At 45.5% G+C, this 16,713-nt stretch overlaps 1 protein-coding gene across 2 annotated transcripts; it reads right to left on the bottom strand.

Moving 5' to 3' along the window:
- Positions 1-429: 429 nt before the first annotated feature.
- On the bottom strand, positions 430-5,296 carry LOC103627587 (probable WRKY transcription factor 14). 2 transcript variants are annotated; one of them, XR_002262521.3, is made up of 4 exons: positions 4,238-5,296; positions 3,403-3,549; positions 1,294-2,075; positions 430-735 (listed from the first exon to the last, which is right to left on the bottom strand). XR_002262521.3 is itself a non-coding variant. In XM_008647891.4 (3 exons), the coding sequence occupies exons 1-3, from the start codon at positions 4,813-4,815 to the stop codon at positions 1,346-1,348; spliced, it is 1,455 nt and encodes a 484-aa protein (XP_008646113.1). In that variant the 5' UTR covers positions 4,816-5,295; the 3' UTR covers positions 1,131-1,345. The 2 variants fall into 2 exon arrangements, 1 of the variants encoding a protein (XP_008646113.1); XM_008647891.4 differs by lacking the exon at positions 430-735 and having other exon boundaries at positions 1,131-2,075; positions 4,238-5,295.
- Between the last annotated feature and the right edge of the window lie 11,417 nt (positions 5,297-16,713).

Raw genomic sequence — 16,713 nt, 5'->3', positions numbered from 1 at the left:
AGCCGATAAGTGGACGAAACAATTTCTAATTCAATTTTTTGCTCGTATTTAGGGGGTGTTTGATTTCTTTAACCACCCTCTTGAGGATCTAAACTTTAGTCAACGGGCCGGATTTGGATCGGATATTGCAAATATCCGCCCGCAATCATATCCACGGTCGTAGATAATATCTGCTCGTGACTATTTTCCCGCGGATAGAAATTCATATCCATGCCTATGCCCATCGGATTTTGGATATCCATCGGATATCCGTCGAATATGACGAAGAACCATTTTCAACAATTCAATAACATAATTAATCAAATTTCTTTCCAATTCACCATATGTACAACTAAAAACTTAATACAAAATTAAATAAATATACATGTCCTTCAACAAGCAACATTCTCAACATGACAAAAAATACATGTCTTGAATTGCAATAATAAATTCAGAACAGAAAGTTGCACATATTTGTATGATTAGCTAGTTATCAACAAATACGTGTATGCGTGATAAATAAACAATTTAAGTACATGTCTGCATGTCAACAAATACATTCTCAAATGACAACAAATACATGTCTGCATGTCTCCTCTACTTTTGGCCTTCTGCTTTCTAAAGTTTTGATGATCTTATCCTAGTGTAGTGTTGAGCACTTGAGGTAGCGCTAGGAGAGCTAGAGAGGGGAGCACGGAGCAGACACACTGCCATAAGGTATTTGTCAACAACAAACCGGTTGGGCTGTCTACCTACCTGGAAAAAAATAATTGAAGTATTGGTTAATTTCGGATATCCAACGGATAATCCGGATGAGGTTTAATATCCAAATCCATGCCCACTTTACCTCGCGTCGGATATGGGTCTAACCCACGGGTCAAAAGAACATATCCATATCCGGATCCGTCGGGTCGGATATCCGACGGATATTCAAATCTACGGATTAAATTGTCATCCCTACTTTAGTCCCTAGAATTTCTATTTAGGAAGCCTCCTTTTGTCATACAGTTTCACAATTTAGGGACTAAAAGTGACTAAACTTTAGCCACCAGGACTTGCTTGTGTGAGAAGAGGGGTTGGAGGAGATTGGAGAGTTTAGGATTTTCTTGCTATTCAACATTCCCCTCCTCCCAAACATACCCTAAAGTTTAGAAGATAGAAACCAAACACCTTATTCAAACATATCATTTAGAATCAATAAAAACGAAAGAAGAAATGACAACGAGAGGGGGCACAGAGAAACAAAAGTATCCCTGCTCGTCTCTTATCCTTCTGTACTAATGAAATGGTTATTGTCCTAGATATCGAACGTACGTGTTGCGTGCATATATGCATGCTTGAGGTTGCCGGCGCAAGCTAAACGATGTCACGCCAACCACTCTTCGTCTTGCTCAAATGAACTCCCTGCAGAAGTAGCAGCAACATCAGTGGCACTGGCACCCCAATCTAGCATGTTGAATAATGGGTCGGTGCCCATGCCCAAGCTCTCGCTGGACATTCTTCCCTTCTTCCCAGGATCACCGCCTGGGAAGATGAGGCTCATGGGATCCGACTCCAGCTCGGCGAGGTCAGCGAAGAAGTCATCGGCGTGGTGGCCGCCGCTGGCCTCCGGTATCTTCGGCCTGTAGTAGCTCTGGCTGAACATCTGCTGCATGAGATCACCGTGGTCCAGCAGGACAGAAGCGTCGTGGTCTGTTCCTTTCTCCACTTCCGACCCAACCATCGCCTCCTCTTTCACTGCAGCCACCGTCTCCGGAGGAGTACTGTTGCTGGTGGTGCTTGTGGTCGCTGTGGTGGTGGTGCTTGTGGTTGTGGCTGCGGTCGCGGTGGTGGCGTAGCTGGGGACCGCCTCCGAGGCTTGGTGATGCTCCGGTTCCGCTTTAAGGTTCGGCTTCTGCAGACTGTGCGAGGAGCTGTTCTTGCCGCTCTTGGCGTGGTGAGAGCGTGTTGAGCCGGCGAGCGCGTTGCGCTGCGTCGGCCAAGGGTGGTTGTGCTCCGAGTTGTAGGTGATCACGAGCAGGCTTGGGTCGGTTCGGCTGCGCTCCACCTGCTTCCGCGCCGGGCATCCTTTAGAGCTGCTGCATCTGTAGTACCCTCTGAACAATGTACATTTTTTTTTCAGAACTTTACCACACGTACTAGTTCATATATTAATTTGCACGAAGTTAATTATTAGCACATCATAACTGCTACTCCTTAACCTTATATCACAAGAAATTAGGGCTTTCAAACCATATATATGGCACAAATAGTTTGCCACGATTTTCTTGTCAAAACACTTCTTTTTAAAAAAATCATGTTTCATATAATTTCTAGAAGACATGTATGTAAACAGTTACAACAACCTCAAAGTAAGAAAAGTACTTCAGAATCACCTTCAAGTGAGGAACTATTAGTATATATAATGCTTCAACATTAGATCAACCACAAATATTATAGACTTGCAATCTTTTTGTGAAAATCTTCCATATAGTAATATATGTTTGGCATATGCTCTTCTCGTCGTTGGCTCATTGGGAAAAGAACTTTTATAGAAAATAATCAATCGATTTGTTGGTGAGATGTGACTGACAATGAAAAGTATTGTAGATATATTCATATATGTGCGCGTATGTCATCACTGAATAAGAAAGTGTTAGTGCAAAATCAACATAGTTTTTTAAGTCCTGTCACATACTTTATAATTTTACACAGCATGGCAAAGTTTGCACACAGAATGTGAAGAGTGAAGCAATTGTCAATTGTGCACGAAGCAAATTCACGATCTCGATTCGAAAACAGATTAATCGAGATGGCAAAGCTTTGCTTGGCTTATTTGTGCGAGTTCACACATTTTCATATGCACCAATTAATCTGTTTTTGACATCTAATGATGTGTTTGTTTGTGGCAACATGACACAAAAAGATCCCTACTGAATCAACTCAATATTTTTTTTGATGTGTACACTGAAAGTTCCATGATATGGTTCAAAGGAAGACAAGGTAATAAATGCAGCTCTGATGAGTCCTTGAACTTCACAATCGTTATTTAGAAATTCCATGATAGAGTTCAATTAAATGTTGCACTTCTTGCCAATTGTAATTTATATACTATCAGTTGCTAGCTGCTACCTTATCATGTGCTAGCTTCTACAACTAACCAACAAGTAGTAGAATAGTTCTATAGGAAAAAAAAAGGAATCCGTGTGTGTCTTCTCCTCTTGATTGAGAAGAAGGTATCGGATCAACACGTCGGGACTTTGAGTAATATATAATGTTCTATTATTATTGTTATTATTATTATTATTATTATTATTATTGTTGTTATTATTATTATTATTTATTACATGGCCACCATAATTATTTATGCACACACATAGTATATCTATAATCAAATGCACACATGAACTACACAAGAGCTAGAGGTCAGTCGCGTCACAATACCTTGGGTAGGGTGATCCTTTGATAGGCTTCTGTCCATACTTCCTCCAAGCCCAGAGATCAGAAGGAACAACCTCCCCAGTGGTCCTTCCTCCTGCCGATGATGGTGCAGGAGCTGGGATGCAGACCACCTTCCTTGCCTGGTTTTTCCTGGATATCAAACACAAATTAATTAAATTAAAGCAACAACAAGCAGCTAGTGCCAGAGATCACATCATAGATGGTTAATCTCAATTTGATTTTAGAACAGCCACATTGTTATATGCGTGAATGATCATCTCAAAGCACGCATCTTGCAGAAAATCAGAAAACTAGGGTTGCAAGGCAGGAAGTTGAGCTCAAGAAATAAACCTAGTTCTGGGCACAATAATACTAATTAACTTAGCTGAAATTTTAGTAGCTATAGATAGTGTATTTGTTTTTCAACCGAGTAGATGCTAGTTGTTTTTATTTTTACTCAGAAGATTTTCACCAACAGCTAGCTGCCATTTCTTGTGTATCTAGATTCTAGAACATTTGATCTTGCTATTTTTAATTTGTTAGAACAAAAAAATATTGGCTGTCTATGTCTTACTCTCTTTTCTTCATCATACTATATAATATCTTTCTTGGAAGATGCAGAATGGCGAAAAGAGCAGGTGGGGAGCAGAAAAAAAAAAGCGATTAGCAGTGCCTTCCCTGAATTGCAAATCTCGAGCTATGACTCTAGCGCAAGAAAATCCATGCAAAATTCAAACACGCCACGGAGAAGAAATTAAGGAAGAGCTTATTGCTTCATGAACGACAACGATAGATCAAGAACTTGTTAAATCTGGCAGCGACGATCGCGGTGCCGCACCTGCGCTTGATCCCGCCACCGTGCGCGTGCGGCGACGGCATCTGCATCCCGGCGACAGCGTCGAACGCACAGCAGGGCGGCCCAACGGCCAGCCCGGGCATCATCGTCGGCGCGCCGATCTTCACGGTGTCGCCGCCCATCGTCACCGGGTACGGCCGTATCTCTCTCGGCGACAGCGCGGGCATCTGCGCGCCCGCCAGTACGCCTCCGCCTCTTCGAGCGCCGCCACCGGCAGCAGCAGCAGCAGGCGCCTCGAAGTCGAAGAAGTCGTCGGCAGGGCAAAGGCCCACGCCGGAGGAGGAGGAGGTGCGAAAGTCGCTGGCAAATGGGTCCGGGAGGCCGGCGAACGCGTCCGCGAAGCCGTCGCAGTCCGACGACGAGGGCTGGGGTGGCGGGAAGAGGCATGCTCCAGCTGCTGGCTCGGCCGGGAGCTGCCACCCCGTGTCCGCGGAGGGGAGCTCCGCGACAGCTGCCTGATGCATCGCGCCGCCGGCTCGGACGACGTCCGTGAGGTCTCCGGCCTGGTGGTGGTGGTGGTGGTCGCCCTGATCCATCCTTTGCAGGAAGTAGTCACACATGGCTAGCTAGGTAGGTAGTTAGCTCCCTCTAGCTAGCTGATAGTCTATCTCGGCCGGCCTCTTCGAGTCTTTCTAACAGAAGAGTAATAAGCTGTTCTTTCGGTCTTGGCAATTCGCAAGAACCGAATGAAGCAGACTAATTTAGGGTCGTTATATAGCTAGAAGAAAGCCGAATAAGGTTGAGAGAAGTTGCTACGAGCTTGCAAGGGTTTCTGAAGCTCGGCTGAATTCGCTCGATCCAGGCTTGTTTGTTTGTTTGTTTGTGAGTGAGAGAGAGAGAGAGAGGGGGGGCGAGGGGAGGCGGATGATATGAGCGGTGGGCTAGCTGTGCAATCAAACTGTCTTTTCTTTACTAGGACACGAGAGAAAGAGGACAGAAGAGAGGAGAGAGAGAAGGGCGGGGTAGAGCAGGAGGAGAGGGAGGGAGGGACAGGTTTGGCAGGCACAGTAAGGGCTGGCTCAGCTCGGAGCGGACAAAACAGTGGCAGATGGGAGGAGGAGGAGGAGGAGAGAGGGAACTGGGAGTGCTAGTGCTCTTTTTCCTGATGCGAAAGTATATGCATGGTCGCTGACTTCATATTCCGGACTGCTAGTGTTCTCGATGCGCGGAACGGGACGGGAGGGACATCACGGATCGGAGCCGCGGTAAAGCTAGCAGCGCAGATATACGTACGTACGTAATGGCTTTGCCGCACGCGCGCGGTAAAAAAAATTGGGAGGGGGACGGATCAGTGAGGAGGCCGGTCGTGGTCGTGGACGCTTGCCATTGTCGTGCCGGCCGCTGGCACCATGGCAGAGCGAGAGCGGCCTGCTAGCTGCTGCCGGCTGCCGCGGCAGCAAGCAAGTCCAAGAGCGCAAGCCATATGGTATGGCGACGCGTTTACATGTGTTCACGTATAGTAGTACGTACTACCTGCTGCTAGCAGTCCGTGTGGCTGTCGGTACCAGGATTTTATTTATCGGCAGCAGTCCACAGTACTCTACGACGCATGCATGAGCTCGATGCATGTTTCTTGATGAATATGGCCTGGTGAAACTGAAAGCCGCTGCATCCTGTCCGTGTTCAGACACTTGCGGCACGCCATATGTTTGAACTTCGAAGGCGGGTGGCGCATGCATGCAAATGATAATGTGCTTAACTACCAGAGTAATTAGCATATATTGATAAAACAACTAAGCTCGCTCGATACTATTCAATGCGGATCGGAGCCTGCCCTGTGCACCTGCCCTGCCCAGCGTGCCTTCGTCTTCCTCACGTCAGACACCTGCACCGCTCGGGTGTGGGTTCATAAAAAATACCACCACCGAACTGCATATCGAAGCTACTAATAATAAGGCGATGCGCTAGCATGCATGCCCTCTCATAAAAAGTGCAGCTTGTTCGAGCAGCGCTCAACGCTGGGCCTAGGCACGCAGTCCCATGATCCACTCATCCACACCTCTCCTGGCATGCGATCTTCCGATTTCTACATGGAAGTACAGTAGTACACATACATGGTATGAACGGTTGTCCGTCTCTCACAATAGGAACATGACGAATCTATGTCAGTCTAAAACTACTGTAATAATAAGGTTTTAACCGTCATAAGTAGTTTACGTCGGTTTTCAGTCTGTCACTACTAAAACGTCGTAGTTAGGCTTATTTACGCCGGCTAGCCGCTGTAAATAAGTAATCTATGTCGACCGTAGGTCGGTAAAAAAAACTAATTTACGATCTCCACATTTAAACAATCGTAAATAAGTCGGCTATTGAAACCATCATAAATAAGTCTGGCTTATTTATAATAGTTTTGGTATCCGACGTAAATAAGCCAAATTTATTCACGACGGTTTTAGGACTATCTCTCATCCCACATTCTATTTCAAACTTTACTGTATAAATAGTGTAATCTACAGTGTAAAAACAATGTAAAACAATGTTTTACACGGCTATATGCACGATCTGCTGGCCACACAACCTAGGGCCTTATGTTTGGCTGAAGCGAGCGGTGAACAGAAGACTTCACGAAATTTGGTCGATGTACCGACAAGCGACTCACTACCAGAATCCGGCTTTTTGCCGAGTGCAATCTATCGAGCACTCGGCAAAACATGCTTCCCAAGTGCCACTCTCGACGAACTAAGACTCTCGGCACAAACCTAGTTTGTCGAGGGCAAAACACTCGCAGCAAAGGAAGCTTTGCATAGTGTTACGCTCTCGATGAAACGCAACGCTCGGCAAAGAGCTGTCAGCAGTCGTCTATAGTTGACAACCATTAACTTTGCCGAGTGTCGGGCGTTGACACTCGGCAAAATATCTTCTTTTCTAAGTGTCACCTTGCAAACACTCGGCAAACCTATATTTTGTCGAGTGTCTCCCAAAACACTCGGCAAAGGGACTGGCAAAGGGGTCCACTGGAGTCTTCTTTGTCGAGTGTCAGGCGTTGACACTCGACAAAATATCTTCTTTTGAGTGTCACCTTGCAAACACTCGGCAAACCTATATTTTACCGAGTGTCTCCCAAAACACTCGGCAAAGGGGACTGGCAAAGGGGTCCACTGGAGCCTTATTTGCCGAGTGCCAGGCCAGCAGACACTCGACAAGGAGAGAGCTTTGTCGAGTGCCTGTCAGAGCACTCGACAAAGGGACTACCAAAGGGATTCATTGGAGCCTTCTTTGCCGAGCATTAGTCCAGCAGGCATTCGGCAAAAAAGAGCCTTTGTCGAGTGTCAATGAGGACACTCGGCAAAGGCTCCATCACCATTACTTGGCACCGCGACGGCGATTTTTCTTTGTCGAGTGTCACGTACACTCGGTAAAGTCTTTGTCGAGTGTTCGCAAAAAGTACTCGACAAAAAAGGTGTTGCCGATGTACAGTTCACCGAGACCTCTTTATCGAGAGTCACACTTAGCAAAGCAGTTGTGCCCAGTAGTGACTACTGCTACATTAGCTAAAGTTAGGAGGTAAACTTTAGGTTACAACAGCTTAATTGTGAACTAATAATGGTATTTTATGAGGTTGTGTTGGTTAAACTTTAAACAACACACTCTAGACCACCGATTTGATGGAGCTCTAAGATGGTCTAAGGTCTAGTGACTTAATAAATATCATCAGGTTTGTAATTGAATAACTTTTATAGTTTAGATACAGACATATTGATAATATTCTATAAATCTAGTTAGGATTAAATTGTTTGACTTTGATCATTTTTAGTTGTATTTTTTAACGGAAATAGTACATAGTACTATCAAACTTTTCGGAATATCTTGTTGCCCGTATTGTATTCGGTTGCTCTCTCCGTGAAAAGATTCTGATTCCTGAGTACACCGGTACACGGCCACACGGCGCGTGGTCTCACAGATCGATCAATTCATTGCGCACTTGACTTGCTGTAGCCGTCGGTACTAAAAATGTGCGTGATGTCTCTCGTTCCCTGCTGCGGGCCGGGGCGGATCAAAGCAACATGCTGTTTCGAGCTGGAAGTTTATCTATCACGCAGACAGGAGTAAACATTGCTCCAATAATTATATTTACGTGAAGGTCATTAATGCAGAACAGTAAGTTAATCACTATATATACTGACTGACTGCTGCTGGGGCAGAGTGGCTAATTAATTTGATGCGTATATAGTGTTACCATAAAATAATCAAGACAAGACAAACTCAATAAGGATGGCCACATGACGCGACGTCCAGCTGAATAGTTTTAAGCGTCGTGTTCGAAGACCGTTAAAGAAATACATCACACCACTTGCATGCATGGGTGCATGGTCAGGCCTGCAGAATCCCGGCATCTTTTAACCATCTCACGATAGATTGTGACTTCTGAATATTTTTTGTCCAGCCGCATGCCGTGCGCCATCCAATGCCAACATTGAATGTGTATAATATTACTTATTGCAATAGTAAATGATACATATATGAAAATCGTTTTGATGAAAATAAAAACTATACAAAATTTAACAAATTCAAAAATGAAAATATATCAATCAGTGACCCATTCTTAAGGCACTAGTGACTTCATTTACGAGAGTCGGTATGTGTGCAACCCAAAGTTGCGTACCACGGTCATTATAGGCAAATGTTCGCAATATTATCCCTCGGGCATCCACTAGAATGAAAACAATATGCATCAGCACTAGCAAGAAGATGACAACACTGCAGCACCAAGGATCAACGAGCACGGAGTGGTCACAGCGAAGCTCCCAAAAATCTAATTGCCATCACACCCGATCAGGTGTGCAGGCGTCGGTCCCGGAGACCTACTCTTTCATCATCTCCCTATGCGTAGAGGATCAGGACAGTGAAACTTCATCCCGGCTCAACCAAGAGAGGTGGGAGGCGATTGTGTTTTTTGTTTGCGTTAGAGGCTCCTATTGAAGTAATGGCTAGAGTTCCAAGAGTGTAACATCCCAAAATCCCAACCCAGGTTTGAAACCCTAACCCCCCTAATCCCCCCTTCATTTTATTCTTCTCCCTTAACCCTACCCCTAGGTCACCCAATCATTTGCATGCACTTAAAATAATTTTAAGCACCTCACATAGACCATATTTATCACCAAGTTCATGTAGAGAATTTTTGTTAAGAGAAAAAGGAGCAAAAAGACACAAAAGTAGAAAAGAAAAAGAAAAAGAAATAGAATAAGAAAAGGAAAAGGAAAAACCTGTTGTCCATGTAAATGATTTTCACTTAAAAAAAAGGTAATGGCCAGCCGAGCTGGGCCGCTACAAGGCCCAAAGGCCGAGCAGCCCAACCCAGCCGGCTGGCATGCGTGCGATAGCACATGGAATAGCAGAGGGATTAGGGCTGTAGGGGAGCAGTGGCGGCTGGAAACAGGAAAGGCAGGAGCGAAGCCGCGTTCCGGGCGGCGGCGCTCTGCAGGCTGTTGGAAACTTGCCCGAGATCCATGGCGCTCCTGGTGCAACCGCTCCCCTTCTCGGCTCCATAAGTATGGTGTCTTGCCCCTGTTTAGCAGCACGCAAAACACTGCGAGCCCTCGGCTCCTCTCGGTTTTTCTTTCTCCAGTTTGCTGTTCCAGTCACAAGTTGATCGATCCGTTCGGTCCCTGTGTGGTGCTGTGTTCCTCTGATCGCTGTTAACCGTGGCCTGGTGCTTGGGCTCCCTGCTGCGCGGTGTTCCTCTTCTCGGGCTGGTGCCGAGGACGTCTCCCTCGGCTCCGGCAGCGGCTCCAGTATCTCCGTCAACCTCCCGCCGTGCAGGTCCGGACGTGGGCGGCGGAATTGGTTTTCTGGGACAGAACCTCGTGTTCGCTGAGCTGGTCTTCCCACGTAGACAATCTACGTGCTGTGAGTTACCCGTTGCCTCTATTTATTTATTGAATAATTTTGTGCAATCTGCTAGTATTATTTACTTGGGTGTGATTGCACAATTTATGGGCGGATTATGTGCTCGATGATGATAGCGGTGTAGTGAGACGACGTGACAGTCTGGGTTTTAGTGTGTTGTTATTTTCAGCATTGATATTATTTGTGCCTAGTTATTTCTTACTATTGTGCAAGCTGATTATTTAAGTTCATTATTGTTCCTTAATTCTTATGCACACTGTTTTGATCTTAATATTCATGCTTGATTTCTAGGCTCATAATATTTGATCTAAAACCCTGATTTGGTAAGATAGGACTGTCACGTTAGTCGAGGATCTTTGATCACCCTTTAGCGTTGAAGGGCTGTCTATTGCAGCAACCCGCTATTTTGAGAGCAATATTTTAATATAAACAATCATGTTTATTTGTTTAATCTGCCTTCTTCATCTACTTGCCATGTTTAATTTGCAAATGGATTTGAGTAGCTATATTACATGTTTTCATGTCCTGGAATTGCTACTGTTCATTGCTGTTATAATTACATATGACATTTATCTGAGTTATATGCTTGTTTTATTCGGAATTAGTATATTTAATCTATTTAAATATGTAGAAAGCATGTCACTTATTTCTCTAAATTTACAACAATCCAGAAAACCAAACCGTATTATGGCCTCCAGTTCTGATGTCATTAAGCCTGAAGCGTTCGACGGCGCAAGCTTTAAACGCTGGCAGATTAAGACTCGCATGTGGCTCACTGACCTAAAATTATTTTGGGTAATGACGTCGGCTGTTCCCCAGGCTGCATCAGATGATGCTGATGATGCAGCGAAGGCCGCCGCACTAGCGGAGAAGGCCAAGTGGGACGAAGCCAATGAGGCATGCTTGTCTCGTCTGCTGAACGTCTTGTCGAACCGCTTATTTGACGTGTACTCTCGTTTCACCTCCGCCAAGGGTCTATGGACTGAACTTGAGAACGAGTTCTCTGAAGTTGACAATGGCAATGAGTCATTCACAACGGAAAACTACCTCAACTATAAAATGGTTGAGGGAAGGTCTGTTATGGAGCAGCTACAGGAGATTCAACTCCTTGTTAGGGACTTGGTCCAATATGGCTGCGTCCTACCAGACAGTTTTCAGGTGAATTCAATACTGGCAAAGCTCCCGCCTTCTTGGCGAGACTTTGTGACTTCACGCCGCCACATGAAGAAGCAAATGACTCTCACTGAGTTGTCAGCTGCGATAAATGTGGAAGAGCGTGCAAGGTCCAGTAACAAGCCATCCCAGCAACTTCAGGCTCACGTTGTTGAGAAGGGTGGAGATAGAAAATTCCAGAAGAAGAAGAACTCTCCACAGAAGAATATGAACCAACCTAAGTCCAAAAAGATGAAGAAGAAAAAGGAGGACTTTATCTGCTACGTTTGTGGAGTCTCGGGGCATACAGCTCGGAGGTGCAAACTTAGGAAGGGAAAAGGTCCTCCACCTCAGCGCAAAGAAGGGAACGTGGTGGTTAACTCCACCCCAGGGTATGCACTTCAGGCCTTTATGGCAAGTCCATCAGATGACTGGTGGATGGATTCCGGTGCTACTGTTCATATTTGTGCTGATCGATCCATGTTCTCTTCATTCCAGGGATTCAACAGCGCACCAGTCCTAATGGGAAATGGTGTTCCGGCAGCAGTTCGAGGTACTGGACAGGTCTACCTGAAGTTAACTTCAGGAAAGACGCTCGTGCTGAAGGACGTACTCTATGTGCCCTCGATGAGCCGGAACCTCATTTCAGTGTCGCTGTTATGTCGACAGGGTCTCAAATTAGTGTTTGAGTCTAATAAAGTGGTCCTGTCTAAGTTTGGTACTTTTATTGGAAAGTCATATGAGTCAGGCGGTTTGTTCCGTCTTTCTGTTTTGAACAATCATTCTTCTTACCATGTTAATGTGGTCTGTAATAACGATTCCATTAATAATATATGGCATTCCCGTTTGTGTCATGTGAATTTTGAGGCCATTAAGAGATTAAGTGACATGTCTTTAATTCCTGAATATAAACATGTTAAAGGTGTAAAATGTGGTATTTGTGTGCAAGCCAAGCAGCCTAGAAAACCGTTTCATACGGTTGAAGGCAGAAGTACCACTCCTTTAGAACTAATTCACTCAGATATCTGTGAGATGAATGGTATAATCACAAAAGGCGGTAAAAGATACTTTCTTACCTTGATAGATGATGCTACCAGGTTCTGTTATATTTACTTACTCAGAACTAAAGATGAGGCACTAGAACACTTTAAGATCTATAAGACTGAAGTTGAAAACCAGTTAGACAAGAAAATTAAAAGGCTACGGTCTGATAGAGGAGGTGAATACCTTTCCAACCTTTTTGATGAGTACTGCAAAGAGTGTGGAATCATTCATGAAACCACCGCTCCATATTCACCTCAGTCAAATGGGGTAGCTGAAAGGAAGAACCGAACGGTGTGTGACTTAGCTAATGCTTTGTTGCAAAGTTCGGGGATGCCTGACATCTGGTGGGGCGAGGCAGTACTCACAGTATGCTATGTCCTGAACAGGGTGCTGCCTCGCAACCGTGAGGCCACACCCTATGAAGGATTTAAAGGAAGGAAGCCAGATCTTTCGCATCTTCGGACTTGGGGTTGCCTTGCAAAGGTGAATGTCCCGTTGCCGAAGAAGAGAAAGTTAGGCCCTAAGACCGTAGACTGTGTCTTCCTGGGTTATGCACATAACAGTGCAGCTTATAGATTTCTAGTGGTCCATTCCGAGACAAGCGAAGTTGCTATAAATGTAATAATGGAGTCTCGGGATGTGACATTCTTTGAGAGCATCTTCCCTATGCGGGATAAGGAAGTAGTAGCCCCAGATGGTCCATCTCGGACATATTCTCTGCCCTCGAGTATCCATGACCAGACTCCAGATTTGGAGTTAAGGAGGAGTAAGAGACAAAGGACTGAAAAGTCTCTGGGTGATGATTATATTATTTATCTAGTGGATGAAGAACCACGCTCCCTCACAGAGGCATATACATCTCCGGATGCAGAGTACTGGAGGGAGGCTGTCCGTAGCGAGATGGATTCAATCATTTCGAACGGAACTTGGGAGATAACTGATCTCCCAGCTGGTTGCAAGCCTGTGGGCTGTAAATGGATCTTTAGGAGGAAGAGGAGACCCGATGGTACTATTGAAAAGTACAAGGCCCGTCTTGTGGCTAAGGGTTTTACTCAAAAGAAAGAGGAGGATTATTTTGATACTTATTCTCCGGTGGCTCGATTGCCCACAATCCGTGTGCTTTTAGCGCTGGCAGCTGCTTATAAACTTCTTGTCCATCAAATGGACGTAAAGACAGCATTCCTAAATGGAGAGCTGGAAGAGGAAATTTATATGCAGCAACCAGAAGGATTTGTGGTTAAAGGACAAGAGAGCAAAGTGTGTCGCTTGATTAAATCCTTATATGGTCTGAAGCAAGCTCCCAGACAATGGCATGAGAAGTTTAATAATACTCTGACCACAGCCGGGTTTTGTGTAAACGAAGCCGACAAGTGTGTGTATTATCGCTTCTCTGGGGGCAAAGGTGTCATCATGTGTTTATACGTTGATGACATATTGATATTTGGGACCGATTTGGAGGCTATCATGGAGACAAAAATATTTCTCTCCAAGAACTTTGATATGAAGGACTTGGGTGAAGCTGATGTTATACTGAACATCAAGCTGATAAAGGGTGAGGATGGGATTACTTTGTCACAATCCCATTATGTGGAAAAAGTCCTGACTCGCTTTGGACATATGGACTGTAAACCAGTCACCACGCCCTATGATCCATCCTACACGCTCAGTAAATATGAAGGCGAGCCTGTGAACCAGCTACTATATTCGCAGATCATCGGATCTCTCATGTACCTGAGCAGTGCAACTAGACCAGATATCTCATATGCAGTATGCAGACTGGCTCGTTATTCGGCCAGTCCAGGAGATAGACACTGGGTAGCCTTGTACAGAGTGCTTCGGTATTTGAAGGGAGCGATGAATCTTGGTATTAAATATACCGGATTTCCGTCAGTACTTGAAGGATTCAGTGATGCAAACTGGATCTCTGACTCGGATCAAATGAAGTCTACAAGTGGCTATGTGTTCACTTTAGCTGGTGGGGCCGTGTCATGGAGATCGTCTAAACAATCAGTGTCGACACGTTCCACCAAGGAGGCTGAATTAGTTGCACTTGATTCAGCAGCATTGGAGGCTGAATGGTTGAGAGACCTATTGTCAGACCTTCCAATGCTAGCAAAGCCGATACCGGCTGTCCTAGTATACTGTGACAACACTTCTGTGTTGCTGAAAGTGAACAGTAGAAAGGACAACCAAAAATCCTCGAGGCATATCAGAAGACGACTTGATTCATGTCGGCATGCTAGAGAGACGGGTGTAATAACCGTAGATTACATCAAGTCTGAAAGGAACCTTGCTGATCCTTTCACCAAAGGGCTGGCTCAAAAGCCAATCCAAGCAGCGTGCATGGGAATGGGACTCGTACCCTGTTAGCGGTTTCAACTGCGGATAACTGTCCTGTGTGACCGGAGATCCCGAGATCCAGGCTCCAGGAAACGAAGCACTGTGGAACCAAGAGCACAAAAGATAAAGAGTCTCATGAGCTGCTGTGCTCTGACTGTATGGCAGGTTGAGCGATATGCTCTTAATGAAGTCAATGCTATAAGCAGGGAAATTGTCCTACAGAATTTCCTTAACGATTTCACCTATATGAGCTGACTGTGGGGTCGCAGTCCAGGAGAGAATGGGGTTTTCTCTCTAGTGAGCTCATGAATAGATATTAAAGGGCATGACCGTAACGCCCTGCCCCGTAAGAGAAGTAGATAATCTGCCTAGTACTATGTGCCTTTTGTGCAAAGATTCTCACACTAGGGTTTGTGGATCAAGGCGTAGTCCTCCGCTTACTCGTGCAGGGTTGGAGTACACTAGGATAGGCTTTGGTTCAAACCTAACAAGTACCTCTGCCAAAAAGTAGTATATAAACAGTACGGGAGCTCAATGACATTGATCAGAAAACAAGAGTGAAAATGGTGGGGATTGTTGTCCATGTAAATGATTTTCACTTAAAAAAAAGGTAATGGCCAGCCGAGCTGGGCCGCTACAAGGCCCAAAGGCCGAGCAGCCCAACCCAGCCGGCTGGCATGCGTGCGATAGCACATGGAATAGCAGAGGGATTAGGGCTGTAGGGGAGCAGTGGCGGCTGGAAACAGGAAAGGCAGGAGCGAAGCCGCGTTCCGGGCGGCGGCGCTCTGCAGGCTGTTGGAAACTTGCCCGAGATCCATGGCGCTCCTGGTGCAACCGCTCCCCTTCTCGGCTCCATAAGTATGGTGTCTTGCCCCTGTTTAGCAGCACGCAAAACACTGCGAGCCCTCGGCTCCTCTCGGTTTTTCTTTCTCCAGTTTGCTGTTCCAGTCACAAGTTGATCGATCCGTTCGGTCCCTGTGTGGTGCTGTGTTCCTCTGATCGCTGTTAACCGTGGCCTGGTGCTTGGGCTCCCTGCTGCGCGGTGTTCCTCTTCTCGGGCTGGTGCCGAGGACGTCTCCCTCGGCTCCGGCAGCGGCTCCAGTATCTCCGTCAACCTCCCGCCGTGCAGGTCCGGACGTGGGCGGCGGAATTGGTTTTCTGGGACAGAACCTCGTGTTCGCTGAGCTGGTCTTCCCACGTAGACAATCTACGTGCTGTGAGTTACCCGTTGCCTCTATTTATTTATTGAATAATTTTGTGCAATCTGCTAGTATTATTTACTTGGGTGTGATTGCACAATTTATGGGCGGATTATGTGCTCGATGATGATAGCGGTGTAGTGAGACGACGTGACAGTCTGGGTTTTAGTGTGTTGTTATTTTCAGCATTGATATTATTTGTGCCTAGTTATTTCTTACTATTGTGCAAGCTGATTATTTAAGTTCATTATTGTTCCTTAATTCTTATGCACACTGTTTTGATCTTAATATTCATGCTTGATTTCTAGGCTCATAATATTTGATCTAAAACCCTGATTTGGTAAGATAGGACTGTCACGTTAGTCGAGGATCTTTGATCACCCTTTAGCGTTGAAGGGCTGTCTATTGCAGCAACCCGCTATTTTGAGAGCAATATTTTAATATAAACAATCATGTTTATTTGTTTAATCTGCCTTCTTCATCTACTTGCCATGTTTAATTTGCAAATGGATTTGAGTAGCTATATTACATGTTTTCATGTCCTGGAATTGCTACTGTTCATTGCTGTTATAATTACATATGGCATTTATCTGAGTTATATGCTTGTTTTATTCGGAATTAGTATATTTAATCTATTTAAATATGTAGAAAGCATGTCACTTATTTCTCTAAATTTACAACAAAACCCTCTTCCCTCCCTCGGCTGGGCCGGATTCCAGCCCAGCTCACCGCGCCCGCATTCCCCCCCTCTCTTCCGGCCCAGGCGGCCCAAACCGCGCGCCACTCCCGCCCACTGACCACCGGGCCCCGCCCGTCAGCGCCTCACCGCTCTCTCTCTCGCGCGGACCTCCCTCACTGGCAGCCCGACCCCACCTG

The sequence above is a fragment of the Zea mays genome, chromosome 5 (genome assembly GCF_902167145.1).
Source record: "Zea mays cultivar B73 chromosome 5, Zm-B73-REFERENCE-NAM-5.0, whole genome shotgun sequence".
In the NCBI taxonomy this organism is placed as follows: Eukaryota; Viridiplantae; Streptophyta; class Magnoliopsida; order Poales; family Poaceae; genus Zea; species Zea mays.
Note: the sequence above shows the minus strand (reverse complement) of the source record. Positions and strands in the feature narration are given on the sequence as shown.